Source organism: Leptopilina boulardi, unplaced genomic scaffold (genome assembly GCF_019393585.1).
Source record: "Leptopilina boulardi isolate dan_hultmark-lab unplaced genomic scaffold, ZJU_Lbou_2.1 LbouV2_214, whole genome shotgun sequence".
NCBI classification, from domain to species: domain Eukaryota; kingdom Metazoa; phylum Arthropoda; class Insecta; order Hymenoptera; family Figitidae; genus Leptopilina; species Leptopilina boulardi.
Genome location: NW_026137768.1, coordinates 671,359 through 695,752, shown reverse-complemented (window position 1 = coordinate 695,752; position 24,394 = coordinate 671,359). Strand labels below are relative to the sequence as shown.

The following is a 24,394-nucleotide window of genomic DNA, read 5'->3' as shown; positions in this document are numbered from 1 at the left end:
GGAATTCCGTATCATGCTTCTTCTCATATCGAGAAGAGCAGAAAGAAGAGTGTACGCCTCAGCCGAGTGAGCAGACGAGTGGTCCTGCAAAGCTACACCGAACCTGCAGTCAATGCTTGAAATATAGAATGCATTCCCACCAAGAGGAAAGTCACCAGGAATCAGAGAGCCATCGGTGTAAATCACAGTATGGGACGAGTATTTCTTGCGAACAATGGATTCCACTGCACTTTGATGTGAAACGCAATTATCTAATTTCTCCTGGAACAGATCCAGATGTATGTCATGCTCTTCGGTAATGGAGTCCCAAGAAGGATCAAAATCAGCCGGTCTATTCGTTCGGTAAGAAGCGTTCAAAAAGTCGAACAATTCCAGATATGACTTCAGAAGAGGTGATCGAGCAATAGTCTGCGGCATCCGACAAGAGTTCAATCTCTGAGCGAGCAACTGCAATCTTGGAATAAGCGGGTTAACTCGCCAACTATTCTGGAACGCTGGTTATTAGGACAGCTCGGGTGTGTGTCCGAATAATCTGGACAGGTCACCTTGACGAAAAAGCAGAAACTTACAGGGCCGTAAGAAGTTTTTTTTGCCTTCGATTGAAATACATAACCAAAGTTTGACAGTTGAACAATAATTTTGAGGTTAGGCATATGAGACGTGAGAAAAGAAAATATTAATTAAGTGAGAAATATTAATTGTTTTTTAGAAATAAAACAAATTTTACTTAGCAAAATTGTTACACAGCTTATTAATTTTTATCAAATTCATATAACACCAATAAATAATTGCAAAATAATACATTAAATCAAGGCGGGGAACGGACTCTTTAATAGATGCGCTACTGCGTGAAGAGATACTTCCCTTATCTCCTCACCCCGTTTTAGCGCCTACCCAGCAAACACTGTTATATATCTGTTCTAGAACTGTTACTTTCTTGAGAACATGTTCTGTAACTGGTTAAGAACGTGTGAGTCACTGGTTACGCAAAACGTCGTACTCAGCAGGTATGTTCAGATATGTAACAAATCTAGAACGCGGTTACAAAGTCATTTGTAACAGTTCTAGAACTGTGTTGTAACAACTATGAAAAGTGGTATGTAACCAGTAAGGAACAGAGTTCTGTATTTGTTACATAACTAAATTACGTAACAGGGATAAAAAAAATATTATGAGGCATTTTTTGTCAACGCGGACACCCCCCTCTCGCCCAAATTCTTTTCATTTTAAATTCATGTTTAATGGCTTAAATTTTAGTTAAAGGAATATACTTTTGAAATCTGAGTGGCATATTTCCAAATACAAAGGGCTAAAAAGGCCTCAAGCATTACTTTTTGGATTGTTCAAAATGAATTAGAGTAACTTTTTATTGGTAAATTTAAAGAATAACCTTTATATTGGATCCTATATTTTGTTTTTGGATATTTGCCACTCAGATTTCAAAAGTATATTCCTTTAACTAAAATTTAAGCCATTAAACATGAATTTAAAATGAAAAGAATTTGGGCGAGAGGGGTATTAAAATAAGCTGCAACGCTTCTTATTTTAATCCATTTTTACTTATTTTAATACCAAAATGGATTAAAATAAGAAGCGTTGCAGCTTATTTTAATACCTTTTAGTTTTCTGTGAATGTAACAACGATCTAGTGTTGTTATACATGTTGTCCCGAAATTTCCAAGACATTTGGGTATTTTGTAACGATCTTATTTTTGAGAAAAAGAAACTTAAATTTGTTTTTTTAAAATTTGTTCAGAATAGCAAAATATGTTAAAATGTGCACTTTGATTTTGTTATTCTGAACAAATTTTTAAATTTTTTTGTCAAAAAGGCTATTATTACGAGATATCCAGACATCCCTAAAATTTTAGGACACCCTGTACTATTGTGGTGCATAATAAAGTTGTTATTAAATTATATAATTTATATTTAACACATTCTTATGTCATTAAAAAATTAAATGTAAATGTTTATATCGAGTTAATTTGATTTGACTTTATATATTATTATTATTATATTATATACTTTATATATATTTAAGACAAAGGACAGCTACATAACATTGTTCCTACACAGTTTTAGAACTACGTTGGAACATCACTTGCAGATCATTTGTGACTGTCGTGTTATAGACATGTTACATAACATTGTTATAGAACTGTGACGTTATCATAATATAGAACAGTTCTGTCACTCTTTTGTAACAATGTTCTAGAATTCAATGACAATGAGGTTATATAACAGATTCGTAACCAACTTGTAACAACTGTTCTGTAAAACTGTGACATCACTGTTATAGAACATTTATAGAACGTGTTTGCTGGGTAAGCTTTCCAAATAATCCAGTGTCCTAATAACCGGCGTTCCAGTGTATAATTGCGAACAATGAAGCGCTGCGTGAGCATCTTGCGTCTAAAAGACAAAGGAGGCTCCGCTGCCTCAGAAAAGAGTACAACAATAGGAGTAGAAATCATAACACCAAGAGCGACTCTAAGGGCGGCGCATTGAGCCCTATCGAGCATTTGTAGAGTAACTCGATTAGCAGAACTTGCATCGGAAAAGTAGCTCCTAAATCTGCAAGATATATATTGAACAAAAGCGGGGAAAGCACTCTTTCCTGTGGAATCCCAACACCACAACCTCTTCCAGTGGAAGAGCTCAGGACAAAAAGCTCCCTGCGCTATGTAAGAGCAGCAACAAAATTGATGATTCGGCCAGGAACATTTAGCATTTTTAGTTTCTCCTTGAGAATCAAGGGTCCAACATAATTAAAAGCGCCCTTTATATCCACTGTCAGAGCCGAAGTAATTTTACCTCTTCTAAAACCCTGCAAGATGTCAGTGGTGACAGTAGCCACACAATCCATGGAAGAACGTTTGCGTCTGAAACCAAATTGGAAGTTAGGAACTATATTGCGTGCCTCCACAAAGTGTTCCAGTCTTCGATGAACCATTCTTTCCATTAATTTACAGAAAGTGAAAGTCAGAGAAATAGAGCGAAAGCCCTTTCCCCTAGTTTTAGGGATAAAAACTACTTTAGTGTGTCTCCAAGCGTCGGGGAGTGATGACCCGAGATAGAATTTATTGAACAGAGAGAGGCAGAATACCTGAGCATCCAAGGGAAGAGCCCGAATCCATTCCCATATAACATAGTCATTGCCAGAAGTTGTCTTAGTTTTGTCTTTTGACATTGCAGAACGAAATTCCGAAGTTGAGAACGGGAAAATTAATGAATCCGTCTCATCAAGCAAGGGGAGACGGGGAATAGTACTTGGGGGGATTTCCTCACACACCAGTTCATCCTAAAACCTCATGATCTCGGGAGTAACAGTGGAAGGATCTCGAAAGCAGGGACCACTTGGACCACTCCTGAGAGATTTAACTACACACCAGACCTTTGGATAGCCCAAGGTCAGGAGTCAAGTCTTCGTACATCGATCTAAAGGAGTCCCTCTTTTTATTGCGTAAGAACCACTTGACCTCCAAGTCAACCAGCTTGGCATTTGCTTCATTTTCGGGAGTTTGGTGAAACCAAAATAATTTATGCACCTCCTTTCTCCATCTTATCGCCGCATCACAGTCAACACTCCACCAAAGCGGACGAGATCTTGAAGTCTGTGAGCTCTTTGAAGGCAGAAACCCATTACTGGACTCAATGGCATCAAGAATTGTTTTGACGAATATATCGTTGACCTCAACGTAAGAAATTCCCTGCTCAAAAGGACTAACCAACTGGGGAATGCGATCCTCTATATAGCCTTTATAGGCCAACCAATCAACCCCTTCCACATTGTATCTCAGAGAAGATGCCTTACAGAAATTTAACTCCCAAGAAATTAAGGCAGTAAGTAAAACATGGTCAGAGCCGAAATGGTCCTTCGTGACATCACATGAAAAAACATGGGAATTTTCGGCTAATGTAAAAACTAAATTTAAATTGGAATGCGTGCGTGTGTCCAAAGAACAGAAAGTTGGCTGACTATCGTTCAGCGTGACAAAACTCTAATTAGCCGCAACAGAAGAAAGATGTCTACCACGGAGATCATCATGAATTGACCCCCAGCTCTCATGATGAGCGTTGAAATCGCCACAGATATTTGGAAAGGACGAAGAACATACGAGGTCAAAAAGAAACAGCCAATCACCATAATCAGTCTCAAGGTTTAGGGGACAATAGAGACATAAAGAGATGTTTCCCAAACGGGTATTGATGCTAATCGCCACCAAGTCCAATTCGCCACCACAAAAAATCGGATTGGAGATAGATTCGACCCTCAGACCATCTCTAGTCAGTATCATTTACACCTCCCCCTCTTCCCGCGATACGATCAGCCCTACGCACTGTGTAGCCAAAGATGTGGAAAGTTAACTCTTGTGTAAGCCAGGTCTCAGTGATGCACAGAACATCCAGTTGATGTGTATGTAGAATTGATTCAACCTCAGCCTTCCTGTGGACAACGCTGCTGGTATTCCATAAACCCAATTTTAAATTATCGAGCGACATAGTAAAGCGATCAACTTATCAAACAAATTATAAAAGAGTAAAACAAATAGTTGGGGACGAGACGAGCCATAAAACTTATAAATTCATTTCCTCCATAAAAGTGATTTTGGAAAATTCGACAGACTTCGGAAACAGTGCCGAAAGGAATTTCTCACTCGAAGAAGAAGAGGAAGATACCAAGGTAACAGCATTCTTAGAAAAAGCAGACGATCGGGCAGAAGGCTGTAAATCTGTTTGAGGTCCAGCAAGAGAAAGTCTCTGCAAATTACGGATAATGGACGCAGGGAATCGAGGCCTGCAGATACCCTGTGACTCAAGAAAAGATTCAGCCTCATCAAATCCACAGGCTTTTTCATATCGAATTCTCATATTCAAAAACGTATACTAGACACTCCCTGGAGGATGCAGCATCTGCACCTCGACAATTCGAACAGAGAGCTGGCCTAAACTTGTTGTGACATTTTTCAGCTTCGTGAAAATCAGCATAGGAATCGCAAATTGGCCTAGAACTCCTGCATTAACCGAGCACGCGACGATATCTCTGACAGAAAAAACATCTTCTAGGAGGAGGAATTACAGGGGTTACTGCACATGCAATATTTGCGATGTTTTTTGGTATAACTTTTTTCATTCCGTTCAATCTTGCCAATTCACAGAAGTTACAATCACAGTTAACAGATTCATTTAATCTTGTTTGTTTTTTTATTTTGTCAATTTGGTAAATAATATCAAACTGTACCCATTCACCCGAAAAATTTGAAAACTCAGGGTGGGAGGATTTTGACGGACAACAGAAAAGTTTTTTGTGAAAAATTTTCTGACATTGTTAACAAGTACTTACATACAAAGACAAATGGCGCTAGAGAGATAAAACAAAATAAACGCGATGGCTCAACTCTGATCACTGTCCAACCCTGACTGCTGTCCCATACAAAGTAACAATTATATATTATTTTTATATTACTGTTACCGTCAAAGCGGGTAACTTCGGACAGGAGGCCAACTCCGGACACTCGTATATTTTTAAAAATAATTTGTATTTTTTAGCATTTATTTTATTTTATTGAACATCCAAGAAATACAATGTGTTTCCTTATGAAAACTATTAGAAAGAAGGGAAATAAAAGGTGGATCTCTAGAATTTTCTATAAAATTGATATAATCTTCATCCGTTTCGACTACTTCTAATCTCTTCTTTTTTTACCTTATATATTCCAAAATTTCTATCGCAAGAGCAATAGGAGTGATCACGGACAGGATAAACATGTTGCGCTTCAATATCAAATTTTTCCGATAACAATGCCATTTTTGAAACTTTCTCTCAAGATCCTTGTTTATGTTAATATCCCACCAGCTGTCCAGAGCTTTCATCAATTCTGATTGTGACTCGCTTTCTACTTTATTATGTGCAAGCCCATCAATAATTTTTGTACAAATGTCCTTTTCTATAATAGTATTTTCTAATTCATCATCAGTCATGTCGTCAGTTTTTGTTTCTGATTCTTTCTCACTAGCATTGTTTGTTTCCACATTTACACCTATATTGTTTTATCCTCTTGTTATTATGAAAAATTTATCTAATATTTCTGATCCGGCTTTTTCAATCACACTATTTTCACTCTTTTTTAGCCTTCCCCTTTTTTCTTGCCCGTCTCTTCTATAATCCTTTCATTTCTTTTTCTGTTTATTGACAGATTCAGTATGTTTGTTTTGATTCATTCCCTTTAAATTCTTGTCTTTGCGCTTCTTCGTTACCGCCAGAGATGGCGCCCTTATTTGCTTCCCTTGTCTCCCTCTATCTGTCATCGATAGTAACTTTACCGAAAGTCTCATCGTTTCCTTGATCAGTCTTCCTAACCTTATCATTCACCATACCCACTTTGTTTTTAACTAATAAGTCCCAAAGATCACTAAAAATCGCCAAGTTAACACTCCCACCTAATCAGGACTTGATGCCCTTGCGAACAAACTCACGCCAACACTCGCGAAATACGACTATCCACCGAAAATTAGTAACAAAAACCAATACAAATTCTTCACGCGTACGATCAGCTCTCTAACCAAACCGGAAGTCCTCAATTAATTTTTAATAATTTAATTAATAATATTATTTAGAAGTAATGGGAAGATGTTGTTTTCACGCCCTGTGAGTAAAAACGCCTACTCTACGTGGCGACGTGATATCCGGCTGCACGCGTTTCCTTAAAACTTGAAAATTTAGTAACTTATTTAATAAATCGCTTTGAAAATTTACAAAAAACTTTATTACACATTGATAAAAATGTCAAATGTCTCATTGAAAGTTCTTTAAACTCGGAACTTCCCCGATTACTTTTTGTCGGCAAAAGTAAGAAAACATGATTATCGATAGGTCCTTAAATAACAATTAAAAAATTATTAAACAAATGATGATTACGAACATTGTTATTATGTTATCCTTTTCTTCATAGTTCAATGTGTTAAGATATCAATTTTCAAGTAATTTCATTAAAAAAGAAAATTAAAGTGTTTTGACTTTTAGGTTAAATTTTTTAGGCGCACTGTACGCCACGATACGATTCTCAATTGCTTATTATGTCCGGCTGCGCCACGATACGATTAGTATATTATAAACGTGTCAAATCGTGACACGACACGGCACTTTCTTAAAATTCAACAGTATTTCCTGTCTGTGACAGTCCCTGAAAAAATACGTATTTCCTTATTTTTCATAAAAATTTAAAAAAAATAAAAAAAACAATTTGAATCTTAAATTTTTATTTTGTTTATTTCAGATATTCAGGATGAGTGTTTAGAGACCATGAATATTGAAAGTAGCACACAAAGTTCTGATGATGTGGAGAAAGAAAATATGGAGGATGTAAAGAATGATTCTTCAAATACTTTTATTAATGAATCCGAGGAATCTGAATCCAAGACAAATTCAAATGTATCTACTGTCATTAACTTAAATAATAGTTTACAAATGATTGGTGAAGCATACATTTCAGAGGATTCTCAAGAGTCAGATGACGAAACTCTTCCCCAAAGCGAAACGAATAAAAAAATAGATAATAAAATGGAAATCGTGCAGAAAGATATTACTAATGAAGAGGAGAAAGATATTACGGATAGTATTGATGAAAATATCGATTTAACGAAAATAATCACGAATGATGTTAAAGAAGTTGATGAGTGTACGGTAAGGGATGACTTAAAAGACTGTGCAGATCTCGAAACTCAAAACTTATCTGTAGAAAGCAATTCTGTAAATCAAATTGTTCATAATGAAAATATTTTGTCAAGTACAACTATTCCTGATACTCAGTCTATTGAATTGAATGAACCTTTATCAAATGAATTAAATTTGCCAGATAATCATCAGAGCGAAGTACTTTCTTCTATTTCCGCAGAAGATGTTTCTTTAGAAGAAAAAGATTCGAATAAAATGTCAGAACTGTGTCCTGCAGAAGACAATGCGACAACAAAATTTGTTGAGGAAGGGAATTCACAAGATACTCCAAAAACTAATGATGAAATATCTACTAAAGATGGGGCAGAAGAAGTTCCGGTCGCGAATAAAGAGGTACTTAATTCAGAAATGCCTGATAATAACGATGAATCAACGTTTGATGACAAATTACAACAGTCTTCAAGTAATTTAGAAAAATTAACTAATGTTGGTAATATGGAAACTACAGATAGTGAAAACTTAAATACAAAACAAGAGATTAATGAAAAGAGTGACCAGGAAGTAGAAACAGATATTTCCAGTATCGTAGATGAAGAAAAATTAAATGATTTAGATAATCAAAATCCTATTTTGAATAGTGAAAGTAAGGAAACATTGGAAATGGAAGAAATGAATGAAGAAAAAAGTGAAACATCAGTTGAGAATATTGAAAACACGGATGATGTATTTACGGTAAAAATAGAAAATCAACAACAACAAATGGAAAAAAATGAAGAGACGAATATTTTAAAAACAGAGAATTGTACAGAAAATATAATTAGCAATAATCAAAATGAAGATAATCAAGAATTAACGACTTTCGAATCTATGAATACATCGCAATTGAAAAAAGTTAATGTTTCAGAAAATTGTGATATGTATGCATTATGTGAAAACCCAATAGAAGTGAGTGAAAAAATATCTCTTAAATTAGAAGATGGAGAAGAAGAAGGAGAAGAACTTTCAAGTTCAAATTTGTCAAAATCTGATGAAAAAATAAACGAAAATAAAACTAGTAACACAAAAAGTCCTGATATGAAAATTCAATTAGAATATCAATCCACCGAAATAGAGACAGAAATTTATGAAGATATTCAAAATGATTTCAAGTCAGAAGATAATGTTTTTTCTGAAAACAAATCTAAAATAATTGACAATGATCCTGACTCTAATTTTTCAAACACTGACGTTTCTGAATTAGAATCGGCAGTTAAGTTTTTGCAAGAATCTGAAGAACAGATTATAGATTTACCTCTAGAACTTGCACCAAAAAATCAAGAAAATGTTGTTACAAATTTATCAGAACAAGAGGATTTTTTTATTTCCGAAAAAGATAATGATGAAAGTTCTTTGGTAATAGTTTCAACCATTGATTCCATTGAACAAAATTCTATTGCAATTTCAGAAGCTGAAATTATTTCCGAAGCTGCGAAATTAGAAAGTGAACGTAAAGCAACAGAAAGTGCAATATCAGAAGCTGTTATAATTTTTGAAGCTGAAAAATTGGAAAGTGAGCGTAAAGCCGTGACTGAGGAAAATTTAAAAGAAGTAATTTCATCTGAATCTTCTTCTTTAAAAAGGAATAAAATAAATAAAGAAACAGTATCAAGACCTTCGGAAGTACCATTTTCTTTGAAACATTCAGTTATTGAAGAGAGATTGAAAGAACCACCGAAAATTGTAATTCCCAATCAGGATATAGTAAAATTCGACTCATTTTCTGCCTCAAAATCTAGTTTGTTAATACAAAAAGATGCAAAAATTTATCAAAAAATTGAATGTTCTATAAAAGCATCTGAGAAAATGGACGTTCCAAAGAAAGAAGAAAAAACTGATTCGGAGAATGTTGGTTCACCTAGAATTATTTTGAAAATTGCAAAATCTGCAATAACAGATTGCGGAGAACCAAAATCGCCAAAAAGTCCCAAGGTACATTCTGCTGCAAACTCTCCAAATCCAGATGATAGTCCAGGTCAAAAACTAGGTAAAATAAAATTAAAGTTATCTAAAAGTGGACATCTCTCTATTGTATCTAATGAAAATTTAGAGGAAGTTTCTACACCAACTTTGTCTCCCATTGGAATGAAAATTAAATTATCCAAATCAGGCGAAGCTTCAGTTGTACAGTCAGAAAAAATTGAAGACGATGAACAAGTTGAACATAAACCAGAGGAAGGTCCAATTGGTATGAAAATCAAATTAACAAAGTCTGGTGATGCATCAATAGTTTCACAAGATTTAAAAGAAATTTCCTTACCCAAAAGTAAAGAAAAATTGGAATTTATTCCCGATGTAAAGAAAAATGAATCTTCATTAGGCATGAAACTTAAATTATCGAAAACAGGAGACGTTTCAATAATACCATCTGAAAAACAGTATACAGTCGATGAAGTAATTTTAAAAAGCAAAGAAAAGCAAGAGCCCCAACAGGAATCAACAAAACGAACTGAATCACCACTTGGAATGAAAATTAAGTTATTGAAAAGTGGTGATGCTTCTATTGTTTCATCTGATTTTTCCGAAGAAGTAAAAACAATTCCCACCGTAAGTGATATTGCCGAAATTGATAAATTCAGAAGTGAATCACCAGTTGGTATGAAAATAAAATTATCAAGAACTAAATCGTCAGTTGTTGACAGTACAGAAGAAAAATTAGACATTCCCGATAATTCAAAATCTGCACTAGGTATGAAAATTAAATTATCTAAATCTGGAGATGCATCCATTATACATCAAGAAGATTCCGAAGAATTATCAAAGCAAAAAGAAGTCCCAGATACTACAAAACATACCGATTCTATTGGCATGACTTTTAAAGTATCAAAAACTGGCGAGGCAACAATATTACATTGTAAATCTGCCGAATTATCAAATGCACAACCGGAAAAGTTTGATTATTCAGAAGACTCTCATTTAGAAACATTCAAAAAAGTCGAATCATCAAGTGAAATGAAACTAAAATTAATAAAAACTGTCGATACTTCTTGTGACAATAGCCCTGAGATTAAATCAGAGGAACAAGAAACAAAGTCTTCTCAAACTGTCAAAACAAAGCATGTGAGATTAAAAGATTTAACAACCGTGGACATGGAACGAAAAGAAAAACAAAAAACAAAAGATACAACTAAAAGAACTGATGAACATTCTTTAGAAATAAAAATTAAATTATCGAAAACTGGTCATCCTACAATAGTAACGTCCGAATGTAATTTAGATACTTCATCTTCCAATAAAAATAAAGAACAACCAAATTTATCTTACAAGTTTACAGAAGCTAAAGAAGAATTATATTCCAAAAATTCTGAGTCTTTCACAATGCAGAATGAATCCGAAGTAATTATCGAATCGCAAATTCAGAAAAGTGAAACTTCAAAAGAGATATCTCACAAGCGTAAAGGCATCAGTTTTTCTCCATCCGAACCAAAGAAACTGAAATTTGAGACGAAATTATCTGATATATTGCCTGAAGTCACAATTCAACCTGTGGTCTCACATCAACAGAAACGAATTATCCTCGAGTCGAATAGCAATGTCACGCAAGAAATGATAAATATTATTAATCAAGAAGTCAGTATTACGGAAATTAAATCAAAAGGAAGCAATGAACCATCGCTAACAAGTAATGCCACTGAGGATAAAATGATCAATAAAATGTTTTCTTCATCGCCTACTAGTTCAGATTGTGAAATTATTGAACATAGACCGGAATTGGTTATTGTTAATGAAAACTCAAATTCGAGTCAAGATGTTGTTATTATAGAAGAAGTTCCTTCGGTTCGATTATCAGAAGTAAAAATACCAAAGAAAAGAGGTCGGCCACGAAGAAATGACACAAGTTCAAGATTTGTGGAACCAATTCAAATAATTTTACCTCGAGACCCACTTGCACTGGATGATGCTACATCGCTTTCTCACAAACCAAAAGAAAATGAACGACCCAGAAGAACTTGTAGAAGTCAAAAAAGTTATGCACCACCTAAGAGAGGGAGAGGAGGACGAGGTTAGTTATATTCTTTCTACTATTTTTAAATACATAAGAGTCAATCCATTATATTGGCCTATTTTTAGAAAAATCTTATAATTATTTTTTATATCCATACAATTAATTTTTTTTTTAAGTTCTGGAGGGAGTAAAAGTTTATTCAAGGAATAAATTATTGATTCAACAGCATTTTTTTCGCAGTGTAGACAAAATTTGAAAAATTTACCATAAACTTTGAATTTAAATCCTTTAAGAACGAGAATTTCATTGACATATAATACATAAGTATTTAAAAAAATTTTGTTTGAAAATATTTTTTTCGAAGTTATTAGGTATAAAAAATTGCTTAAACCTGTAAATATCTTATCTTAAATTTTTAAAACTGAAAATGGTGCAAAAGGTTTTTTTTAATTCAAGATAGTGTACCAAAAATATCGCCTAAATCCAACAGTTTTTATAAAATCATAACCTAGTGAACGAAATTTTCAAAAATGATAAAATTTGCTTGAAACTTGTTATAAGCAGGTATTTGGGATCGCTGATTACGAATCTGGTGTTATTTTATCTAAATTCAAAATGGCGGATCCAATATGGAGGATAAATTGTTGAAAATCTAATGCAATTCGCTTTAAACTTGTTACTAGGGGGTTTTAGGGGTCGCTGATTACGAACCCGAAGTCAGTTTTTCAAAAATTTTTAAATTCACAACGGTGGATCCAATACGGCGGACGACTTTTTCAAAAATTGAACGGATTCTCTTGAAACTTGTTTCTAGGGGGGTTTTGAGGGTCGCTGATTATAAATATGACATCAGTTTTTCAAAATTCTAATGACAAATTGAAACCAAAAACTCTCGAGTAACGATTTTGAAGCGAATCAGATTAATTTTTAAATTTTCTTTCTCCATATTGTTTCGATATTTTGAATTTAAAAAAAATGAAATGCCAGATTAACGGGGATTAAAAATCCTCAATTAACGAGTTACATGCAAATTTGATCAATTTTAGAAAAAGTCTTCCTAATTTTGAAAATTTTGAAAAACTGACATCGAGATCGTAATCAGCGACCCCAAAAACCCTCGGGTAACAAGTTTCAAGCAAATATAAGCATTTTTGAAATTTTCGTACACAAGGTTATGATTTTGTAAAAACTGTTGGATTTAGGCGCTATTTTTGGTACGTTATCTTGAATTTAAAAAAAAACCTTTTGCACCATTTTCATTTTTGAACTTAAAGGTCACGATATTTAAAGGTTTAAAGCATTTCTTAATATCTGATAATTTCGAAAAAATATTTTCAGAAAAAAAGTTAAAAAGCGTTTTTTTTTTTAAAAACATGGCTATATCTTTTCTATTTTTTTTTCAATTTTGATTGCGGATTTAGAAAGAGCGACCATAATTATATATGTAAAGGACAGTACTTCTTAAATTTTTTAATTTTGCATTTGCAGAAAAATATGTTAATTAAATTCGATTATGTAATGTAAAATTATGTAAATTATGTAAAAAAGCACAGAAGTAATATAGATAATATCAATTTCTTTATTTATAATTGTTCAAAATATTCTGAATTAATAAGTCATTGTTATTACATTTCAATAATTTTTTTACACTTTTATAGTAAATATTTAATGTTTTTTAAAAATATTTTCTACTGACTGAACAAATAACAGTATTTAGCTTCTCATATACTTTAAATTTATATTTCACAATATCAAACATTTTTATAAAATTCTTTTCATTTCATGATTTTGATACCTTCGAAATAATTCTTGCAAAGTATTTTAATTTTTTTAATTATTCGGGGACGGCTTTAGCCAAAATATAATGATTTGACCCATCATTTAAAAAAATTATATTTTAACGTTTTACATATAATAAGACAAAGATCATAATATTAAGTACAAAATTTTTTCTTATTCAATGTTTTAGAAAGAAAAATTATTTTAATTATCTTAAGTTTCAATCATTCTGCATGAACGTATACAACATAAAATCTTAAACAGCTTTTGTTTTAATTTTGATGTTTCTATAGGTCGAGGAAAAAGAAAGCTTGATAATACTGAAATGCCACTACACAAGAAGTCTAAAATTGATCAAGACTTAACTGCTTTAGAAAAATCTACTATGAGTATCATTGCAATAGATAAATTTCCAAAAAAAATTGAAAAAGTTAAAGAAAAGGTATGTGAGATACCTGTACCTACCTCCTTGAAACTAATGAAAGATGTTCCTGAAAATTTGCCAGATGATTTAGAGAAAATATCTCACAATATTTCTGAGAAAATATCTATTTTGAATTCCAGTAAAGAGGAATTAATTGCTTCGAATGATAACGAGAAAAATAATGTAATGATAAATGATCATCAGAATTGGTTAACACCAACTTCAAAAAAAGTTACTGAACCTTCAACACGCAATGAATCTATTTCTACAGTTCAAGTTATTGACGAAGAAACAAGAATGAGTGCAGAATCTGGATCACGATCTCAAACACCAGCCAGAAATATAGTAACAGGTATGTTAATTAATAAAATTTATATATGCAGAGAGTTCAAAAATACAAAATCTGGGATGTATGAATATTTTCTTCATTAGACTTGCCGGAATTTTTGTGGTATTGAATTGAAAATTATCGAATTTACATTTAGTAGAATTTTAAAAGTAGATTTTATGATGAGCCCAATTTTAAGTATCGGTGAAATAGAAATTCTCTGTCTTAAAAATTTAGCTAAGTAGAATTTCTGTTAAATAACAATTCTATTCAATAAAAATTAGATTATGTGTAAAAATTCCTGAAGTGGATCACCCAAATTAAAGATGTACTGTATTTGCTTGGAAATATAGAAAATTAAAACAATATTATGAGTTGAAAAACTGCCTCAAAGGATTTTTCAAAAAAATTAAATTTCTCAAAGTTATAAACAATTGAAGTTTTTTGTTGTCTTAAGTTAAAAAATAAATATCTTAGAACTAAGTGAACGGATCTTTATAAAAATTGGTATACTTACACAGAAAATGATACAGTTTTATTTGAAAATTTGAAAATTAAAAATTTAAGATTTTTAATAATTGTTATTGCAAAATTAATTGTTTATATAAAAAATAAACCATGTTCTTGTTGTCGTAGAAAGTTGATCCAAAGTTTATTGGAAAGGGAATTTCATAAGGATTCGGAAACTGTTTTAAAATTTCGTGGATCGCAATTAGCAAAAAAGTTTTTCTTCAAATACAGGCTTCGCACTCTTTAACTAAAAGCTACTATTTGCTACTTTTTTGATGGTTGGCTACTTTTTGGCTACTTTTTTCAACCTTAGGCTACTAAAAGCTACTTTTTCACTATTTAGACAACTTTTTGTTACTTTTTTGCTGACTAATGAGTTCAAAACCTGTATATGGTTTTAAGTAATTTTAAATAGCACACAAAAATGGGATCTATAAAGTGCTGAATATCTTGCGGTTACTTTAACCCATTTAAATTTATGAAAAACTGTGAAAAATTGGTATTAAATCAGTTCTTTAAATTTCAAATATGCCTAAATAAATATTAATTAAAAACTTAAAGATTTTAAAATTTTCTAGAAATTAGAAGAAAATAAAAAAACTAGATAAAAATAAATATCTAAATAAAAATAAAAATAAACTATATAAATAAAAAACTAGAAATTAAGAAAATAGAGTGATTTATCCCCACCACCGAAATATATATAGATAACCGGCTATTTTTCACAGTTTTACATAAATGTTAATGCGCTAGGTTAAAGTAACCGCAAGATATTTAGCACCTTATAGATCTAATTTTTGTGTCATTTTTGTGTGCTGTTTAAACTTACTTACTTTCACAGACCAACTTTGAAAACATATTTTATCTATTATTTTCATTTTTTCACTTAATTAACAAACCCCCAAAAAAAAAATTTTGTCCGGAAAAATAGACTAGTCATTCTTACGTATTTTGGGTCACTGAATCCGAATCCGGGGTCAGAATTTAAAAGTTGGTTCTTATTTTTGAGATAAACTCAAAAAACTGCTTAAAAAAGAAAAAAAATCAAAAAGTGAAAAAATTTTTGTATGACACTGCGATAGTGTAATTCCATGTATTTTTAGCCACCGATTCCGAATCCAAAGTTATAATTGTTAGATTTGCTGAAATATTTTAAGATAATTGCATAAATCTCAATAAACAAAAATTCAAAAAAACTCAAAATCAGTTTTTCTGACTTTTTTTTCTGACTTCGAATTCGAATTCAGTGGAAAAAAGTACAATGTACATGGAAATACAATATCGTAGTGTGTCGGCAAAAAATTATCTTTGTCGACAGGAAAAACAAAGTGTTATTTTAACACCAGAATTGGTGTTAAAATAACATGCAACAAATTTAACCCTAAATCTGGGTTATATCTTATGGGTTTTTGCATTGGAGAAAATTACCCGCAACAAAAATAACACCATCTTTTTTCTGTGTCCCTAATTCAGGATTTTTATCAGATTTTTGCGATTATCTCTAAGAACTACGACGTAACAATGACTACTCCATTTCGCCGGACAAAATTAATTTTTTTTCTGAGGCTGTGTAGTCAATAAAAGATAATAAATTAATTAATTCTGAACAAGAGACAGTAAAATACATTGTACATTTTAAAAGAGTTGTCAATATTTTTAATAATCTTTCTAATTGCTAAAAAAAATGAGTTTTCCATATCTTCGCCATTTTAAACTCATATTTTAAGATAAATAATAAAAATTTTGACTTAATTGTTTTTATTTCGTTCTTTAAATATCATCCAGAATCATTTCGGAAAGTATCTATTTTTTAAAAAAATTAGGCCTTAACGACTTTTGATATAAAATATAATGGATTGAGCCAAAAATTTGAAATTACCTCTTTTGCCATTTAAATGTACGAAAATTCTTTACTTTTATGGTATAATTTTAATTTTTTATACCCTAAAAACAAAGTATTATGCAAATTATTATGTAAATTAAGTGTTAAAATTTAATTTTTTAAAATTAAATACAATTTAATATATAAACTACACATATTTTTAATTTTTTCCGTAGGCTACTTTTTTTTACTTTTTTTACTTTTCAGGCTACTTTTTGCTACTATTTTTTTACTGACTAATGAGTGCGAAGCCTGCAAATAAGTGAATTTAAAAAAACCGCGGCTTATGGGGTTTTTGGGGTAACACGAGGGGTAACATATTAGAAATTCGAAGTTAATTTTCGCATTAGGCCTAGAGCCCAATGTAAGATTCCTCAGCCTAATATTTTGGTCATATACTTCACACGTTAAAACACATAATTTCATAGGGATTAAGAATTTGATTCTGAAAATTAGAGGATTTTATTTAACAAAAACAACAATTTTTTGGGTTCACAAATGTAGATCGTTTAGTTAGGAACAACTTTTGTCTTGAACATTTTTTATAAAAATTCGTACTTTTCGAGATATTTGCAAGTTTCCATACTTTTTGAGCAAAATACATTCTGCATGCTAGTGCTAGAGACACGCAGCGCCGCACAAACACGTGATAACATGATTTATTTTTTATATAAACAATTAATTTTGCAATAACAATTATTAAAAATCATAAATTTTTAAATTTTCAAATAAAACTGTATCATTTTCTTTGTAAGTATACCAATTTTTATAAAGATCCGTTCACTTAGTTCTAAGATATTTATTTTTTAACTTAAGACTACAAAAAACTTCAATTGTTCTGTTAAATGAAAATTGCATTATTTGAAAATTCGATTTATTAGAAAATCAGCTTTTTCACAGTTCAATTGAATAGAAATTCTACAAAATTAGAATTTTTTAAATAGAAATTTTTCGATATTAAAATTGGGCTCATGATAAAATCTACTTTTTTAAAATTCTACTGAATGTAAATTCGATAATTTTTAATTCTGCACCACAAAAATTGTGGCAAGTCTAATGAAGGGAATATTCACGCGTCCCCAAAATCCCTTGAATATTTGAGGAGCCGGATGCTATAAGGGTATACGCACCACGTTAAGTAAATGTCGCATATCCCCTTCTAGCATCCAGCCCTTCAATTTAAGTTGTAAAGTTAGCCTATGTAAAACAGGATTGAAAGAAAAATTTTCTGATTTGAAAAGAAGTAATAATTTAAGATCCATTGAAATTCTTTATTTACATTTTTTTGCATCAAAAGTATGCTTGTCAAAACTGATATTTAACTACTTAGACTTCCCCGCTTTTCCTCGCCTTTATCACTTAACCCAAATTATCAGGAAAAAAGTTTTCTAAATTTTCGAGAGGAAAAATAACAATTTCTTGTAACATTTTACAGAAATGATGATTCAAATTTTCTGTCACTCGTGTGTGACAAAATTTTTGTATTCTTTGATGTAAAATTATAAACAAAATATCCTAACATAAAAAAGAATGAAAAAATTAATTTAACTTTCCATTAAAATCAAACATGATTTTTCGAGTTTTTATTTCAGTGTAGCTTGAGCTTCATATTAATCGTCTTCTTTTTCATATTTTATTATTTAATTCAAAGTTTTCCCATTATATTCGTCTCCATAAAGTTTATAAACCCTTCCATGAAGTTTCTATCAACTTTATAAAATAATGTTTCCAAATGTTTATTATTTAAAGTGTTCAGAAAAAAGCACACTCAAAAAACTAAATTTCTTATTTTCAATGCAAGCCGAAAATTTTCAATAGCAAAATTATTTCCTATGACATGAACTTTTAAAAGAAACTTTAGATTTTTCCATATCGGTTTTCGATAGCAATATTAAACACTTATGAACAAAAAAAAACATGGTAAGAAGCGAAGATTAGAGGAAGATTAAAAATTTGAAGAAATTGTGTGTAGAATGAGAATTCTTTTGAATGGGCGAATTTACGACTCAAAGATACTTTTTGAACAAGTTGATATTTGAATTAACAGCTGACAACTGTCAAATTGTCAGGACGCATGAATATGTTCTAAAAATCATTAGTTAGAATTTTCATTTCATGAAATTTCATTTGTCATAATTATTTTTGAGCCGAATTTTTATTTGTTCGAATTAGTATTTTGCAAAATTTTCATTAAACCGATTTTCTGTATTACAGAATTTTTATATAATCGAAAATTCACTTCACAGAATTTTTATTTGTTAGAATTTTCATTTAACATAATTGGCATTTTCAAGAATTTTTATTGGATAGAATTTCATTGCATAGAATTTTCTTTCAGATGAATTTTTATTTGTTCCAATTATTATTTGGTATAATTTTCATATAACCGATTTTTTATACTACAGAATTTTTACTTAACCGAAAAATCATTTAACAGAATTTCTAATTGATAGAATTTTCATTTGTTTGAAATTGCAAATGGCCGAACACACAATCGACAGAGAGACGTCGGCGCGATTTTTAAAATCAACCAATCAAAAATTATCCATAAAATTGTGATTCGAATAAATAAAATTCTATGAAGTGAATTTTCGGTTATACCTACAAAAATTCTGTAATATAGAAAATCGGTTCGATGAAAATTTTGCAAAATATTAATTCGTACAAATATAAATTCGGCTCAAAAATAATTATGACAAATGAAAATCCATAAAATAAAAATTCTAACTAATGATTTTTAGAACATATTCATGCGTCTCAAATTGTCAATATGATATCAAATTCGTAATCAGCGATTCTAAAAACCCCTCTACTGTCATTTTCAATCAAAATAATTACTTTTTGATAAAGTTGACAGTTGAATTGACTGTTGTCAACTGTTAAATTGTCCATTTGATATCAAATTCATGATCAGCGATCTCGAAAACCCTTATAAATATGTCATTTATTTTATTTTTTTGCTAGTAGTAAAACGTAAGATATTTTTTGTTTTGGGCGCCATCTTGAATACGCCATTTTAAATTTTTTATTTTTGGAACCAGATTATTTATATTCAGTAGTTCAAAAATCTTCAGTTTCTGTATTTCATAAATTTTTTTTGCCTTTTACCCATTTTCCCATCTTTATGAGAGATATCTGATTTTTATTACGATTTTTATTTACTTTTGGTTATTATTTTATGTCAAAATTTTTTTTTTATTTTCTGTTTGTATTTTTTATTGAAATTTTAATCCTACCTGATGAAAAAAAGCATAACGCCATTAAAAAACATTAATATTTGAAAAAGTTATATTGATTTTTGTAAAGTGACAAATACATGTGCCGCAGACGCTATAAATGATTAAATCTTGTTTACTTGGTCTAGTGACTTTTGTTTTAATTTTTTAAAGAAGTAATTCAAATTTTTGTAAACTATTGAAAATGACACTTTTTTTAACCCTTAAACTGGCACCATTGGTCTAGTAGACCTGAGCATTTTATCGAGCTCAAATTAATTTAATGTGTAGCTTTTGAATAATTTTTATATTTTAATATACCTATTAGTTGCCTATTTTGATACAACACAAAAGATAAATTAGCTTTAAACATTAATAATAATCTTCTCATGATTTTATCACTTAATAAGAAATAAAGTGAAAAAAATTAGTATCCTTACATTTTATTTTTTAAGATGTTTATCATATATCAAAAAGTGGGTGGTCGTACAATTCTGATCGGTAGTGTAAAACGTACCGTGTATTAAATATTTCATCTTTTTTTACTTATTTTACAGTCTCGGAGACAGTTATTAATGAAGAATCTCAAGGTAGTGTACTTAGTACAGCAACTACAGAGTCTGAAAGAGTAAAAGTTAAAAATCGCCGAATGGAAATTAATTTCGATCCTGATGAAGGTTCTTTCACAGTTGACAAAATTGCTGAGTATGAATGGCCCGTTGACAGAAAGGGCGAAACTTTCATGGTTCAAGAACAAATTTCCCAATATTTGGGAGTAAAATCGTTCAAAAGAAAATATCCAGATTTAAAGCGCAGAATAGTCGATATGGAGGAAAGAAATTACTTAAGAGAAAATGGATTAGTTAGTGAAGCAATGTGTGACATGGGTAAATAGAAAATAAAACTTTAATTCAAACTATCCATGGGACTAAGAAATATAGGGACGCAGCAAAAAAAAAAAAAAAAAATGCGGTATCTGATCTTGCATTTATAAGAAAGAGTTTATTGTGTGCATTGAGAATCGGTGATAAAATTTAATTTCCTAGAATTTTTGACAGTGCGCAAATCTGTCATATAACTTTCTTTTTTCCTGATCGACCTGAACTAAGACTATGCTCTGTCCCTATATTTCTTACCTCCATGAAGAATCAACAGATTTAAAAAATTTTAAGTCCTATTCTAATCATTTATTTTCTGTGCATACTTTATTATAATTTTGTTTTTTATAGGGCTTACGGCTTTACCAAGTTCGGAAGTTTTGGACATAATGTGCAGCGATTTTCCTGATCAATATGAAGAGTATCGTAAACATATGCGAGATAAACAAGTTAAAGAACATTCAAAGAAACAAAAGGAGTTAACAGCAGCAGCGAATGCTGAGAGAAATAGAATAGATCTTGCGGAAATGGCAATGCAATCGGCCCTTTCGTGGAATATTAATTTAAATAGAGCTCGTATGGATAATCGAAAATCAAGTTTGGATTTACAAACTTTTACCATTCATTTGCCTAAAAAGGAACAACAAATTGAAGTAGATCGAAGTTCAAGTTACTATCCCGTTTCTCTTATTCCTGGACAGTATACTGATTACTATAGAGAATATACGCCTGCTGAGTTAAGATATTATCCTCTTAATACAGTTTTATATGGACCTATGAAACCTAATGAACACAAATTCGACAGTCAGTCGGAGGGATCTCAAAGTGATAGCGACAGTGACTCTTCGTCTGATGATTCAAGGTATAATTTAAGCAATTGTTATAAGATTAGAGAAAAATATAGTCGAAATATCAATAGTCAATATACTCAAAATTAGAGAAATAACAAAACTGATAAAGTTATTATATTTGTCTTGCTCGGTGATTCTGTGATACTTCCCGTTTTATTTACAGAGCAGAAGGTAGATGTAAGAAAGAGAATATAATATGAGAATTATAATAATTATGTTTATTTTATAATATTAGTAATTAGCTTTCGGAAATTGAATCTACAAATTCATGGCTTTGTCAAGGAGAAACAATGATTATTTTCAAAATATGCCGTGAACGGAGGCATTACAAAATTAATGAAGACACTTTTTTGAAAGGAGGCTAGGTGCGTGAGTGTAACTTACACTTAACCGGTTTTGCCAACCTTCTGTCCAACCATGGCCCAGAGTTTCGCCAACCAAAACTTATAGGTTTTTTTAAACTACGTTTCCCGGAGTTTTGTCAATCTTCGGGCCAACCATGGCTGACAGTTTAGCCAACCTAAGCTTCTAGGTCTTTTAAACTGTTTTTGCTGGAGTTTTGCCAACGGTTAGTCCAACTCTGATTAAGGTTGGCCCAATGGTTGGCTAAACTATGCAGCCCAGAGTTGGCATGCAAAGTTAGGCCAACCTACATTACGCCTACATTACGCTCGTTGTAAAATTTTGAAAAAGTTTTAGTTTTTGAAATAAGTTACGTTCTAAATGAATAGAGAAAAAGATTGAATTTCTGAATGTTTAAACCTATAAAAAGTTAAAGATTATAAATTTGTTATTAAAAGTTAATTAGTAATTATAATTATTTTCTATTGTAATTTTATTGTAATTAAAAATTAGTATCTGATTGTTTAAATTTGTAATTTTTGGTTCCGTTGTATCAAAAAATGCATTTTTGTATTTATTACAGTAAAGAAATTGTATTATAAAGTTTTTTATTTTGTCTCTTTGGTTTCGCTTCAACTTCAACACATGATGTTCGTTTTTTATCTTTTGGAAAATAATCACACTCTGTAGAGACTGAAAAAAAGATTTGATAATGCAGTAAAAATAAAAGGTACTTTGCAATATCATATGCATTTGTATCTACTGATGACAGACGACTTCAGTTAAAAAAATTTGTTGGTATAGAGTAACAAACACTAAAATAACACTAAAGCACTAGCAATGACCTCCAAATGGATAAATGTATCAAGTTTTTGTGATGTTGCCTCTTAATTTTCACATTCATAAATAGTATATCAAATAATATGAGTTTATGAATAAATGGGATTATATTTTTGTCTTAAAATTAAAAGTATTAAAGCAGAAATTGTTTTTTTCAGTTCATCATCTAGCGATGGAACTCAAGGAACAGAAGCGTCTCAGTCGACAATGGATGATGTTGATATGGAATTGGTGTTACAGAAGACTGATGGAAAATCGGTCAAATTAATTTGTTAATAATTAATTTATTGGATTACTTTGTAGAAAAAAGAATTTAATATCATCGATAAGTTTTTAATTATCTTTTTTAATGTAAAAATACATATGTTTAATGTAATAAAATATTTGTCCTTTTCGAATTAAATTTTTTAATAATGTATTTGGTTCTATTTTTCTATTTGTTTTTTTTAAAGAGACTAAATGAAAATTAAATAAAAATTAGCAACGACACCAATAATTTTTTAGTTTTTTAGCTTTTGTTATTAACTTTTCAAAATTCTTCTACTTGTTTAAACAATTGATTATATTATTATATTTTTAAGATTTTAATATAAATAATTAATCTGACGATATAGCTTTTATTATTTAAATAATTGTTTTTATCTAACCAAAATTACGGGATAGTTTCTCCTAATTCTTTTTAAATTTTCTATTATAAATTAATTAAACTTAAATGATTAATCATAATTTAACAATAAATTTTTAAATTATGAGTCTTTTCATTAAACCTTAATAGATTAATCTCTGAAAACCCTACTAGATAATTAATTTGAATAAATTAATTATATCCTGAATTAACTAAATTTTCAGGTTTGTTGGGATCATCTCTTTTTTTTAATCTTTCAAATTGTCATGTGGATCGCCTATTGCAATGCACATGGCTCATAATAATATTAATCTAGAATTACGATTTTGTCTTTGTTACCACTCTTGAAAAATTAATCATGTTGGTAGAAATCGTCAAATAGCTCCTAACAATTGGTTTCTTCAAGTGAAATAATTTTTAAATAATTTTGTTACGATTGGATCTTTTTTATCTCTTTTATTTCGGAAAACTGATCGTGTTATATATTGTTATATATATTCAATATATAAAAGAAAGCTCTTACCAGTGCGATACTGTTCAGAATTAAGAGACAGAAATGTGCATTTTTTCGGCTTACAAAGACTCGTCCCTACCTTTATTTTCTAGGGGCTTGTATAATTAAAAATTTCGAGTGTGTAAAAAAACTTTAAATTGATTGAGCGAGGATAAGCGATTTTCCCTCACTACTTTTCGCGGGGCGCTTTTCTAATGTATTTCTTACCGCCAATTTTCGTAGCCAATTATATTTAAATTATTATACTAAGAACAGAGCGATTTTTCTCATACTATTTTCGTTTCTAACGCTGGCCGAGAATAATGCCATTGTCTAGCTGTCAATCATTTTCCTTTAACTGAATTTTATTTCTCGAAAAATAATAATTTTATAATTATTTAACTTTTACCATTAATTTTTAAATAATTTTTACTTAAATAAAAAAATAAAATTTTGTTATATTATTTTTAATTTATAAATATTTAAAAAATGTAAAATTATAATTTATTACTTTTTACGGGCAAATATTATTTGCAAAATTATTACTCTGGCGTTAAGAAACCATGGTTT

The 24,394-nt window shown here is 30.7% G+C and overlaps 1 protein-coding gene across 1 annotated transcript in view; it reads left to right on the top strand.

The window, feature by feature from the left end:
* Positions 1-23,124, top strand: part of LOC127279130 (repetitive organellar protein) — a 52,265-nt gene extending 29,141 nt beyond the window's left edge. Inside the window, exons 2-6 of the mRNA XM_051301282.1 lie at positions 7,278-11,714; positions 13,730-14,212; positions 20,353-20,682; positions 21,025-21,535; positions 22,865-23,124. Coding sequence (XP_051157239.1) covers positions 7,278-11,714; positions 13,730-14,212; positions 20,353-20,682; positions 21,025-21,535; positions 22,865-22,982 — 5,879 coding nt within the window. The 3' untranslated portion in view covers positions 22,983-23,124. The remainder of the gene's footprint in view (positions 1-7,277; positions 11,715-13,729; positions 14,213-20,352; positions 20,683-21,024; positions 21,536-22,864) is intronic.
* Positions 23,125-24,394: the final 1,270 nt, after the last annotated feature.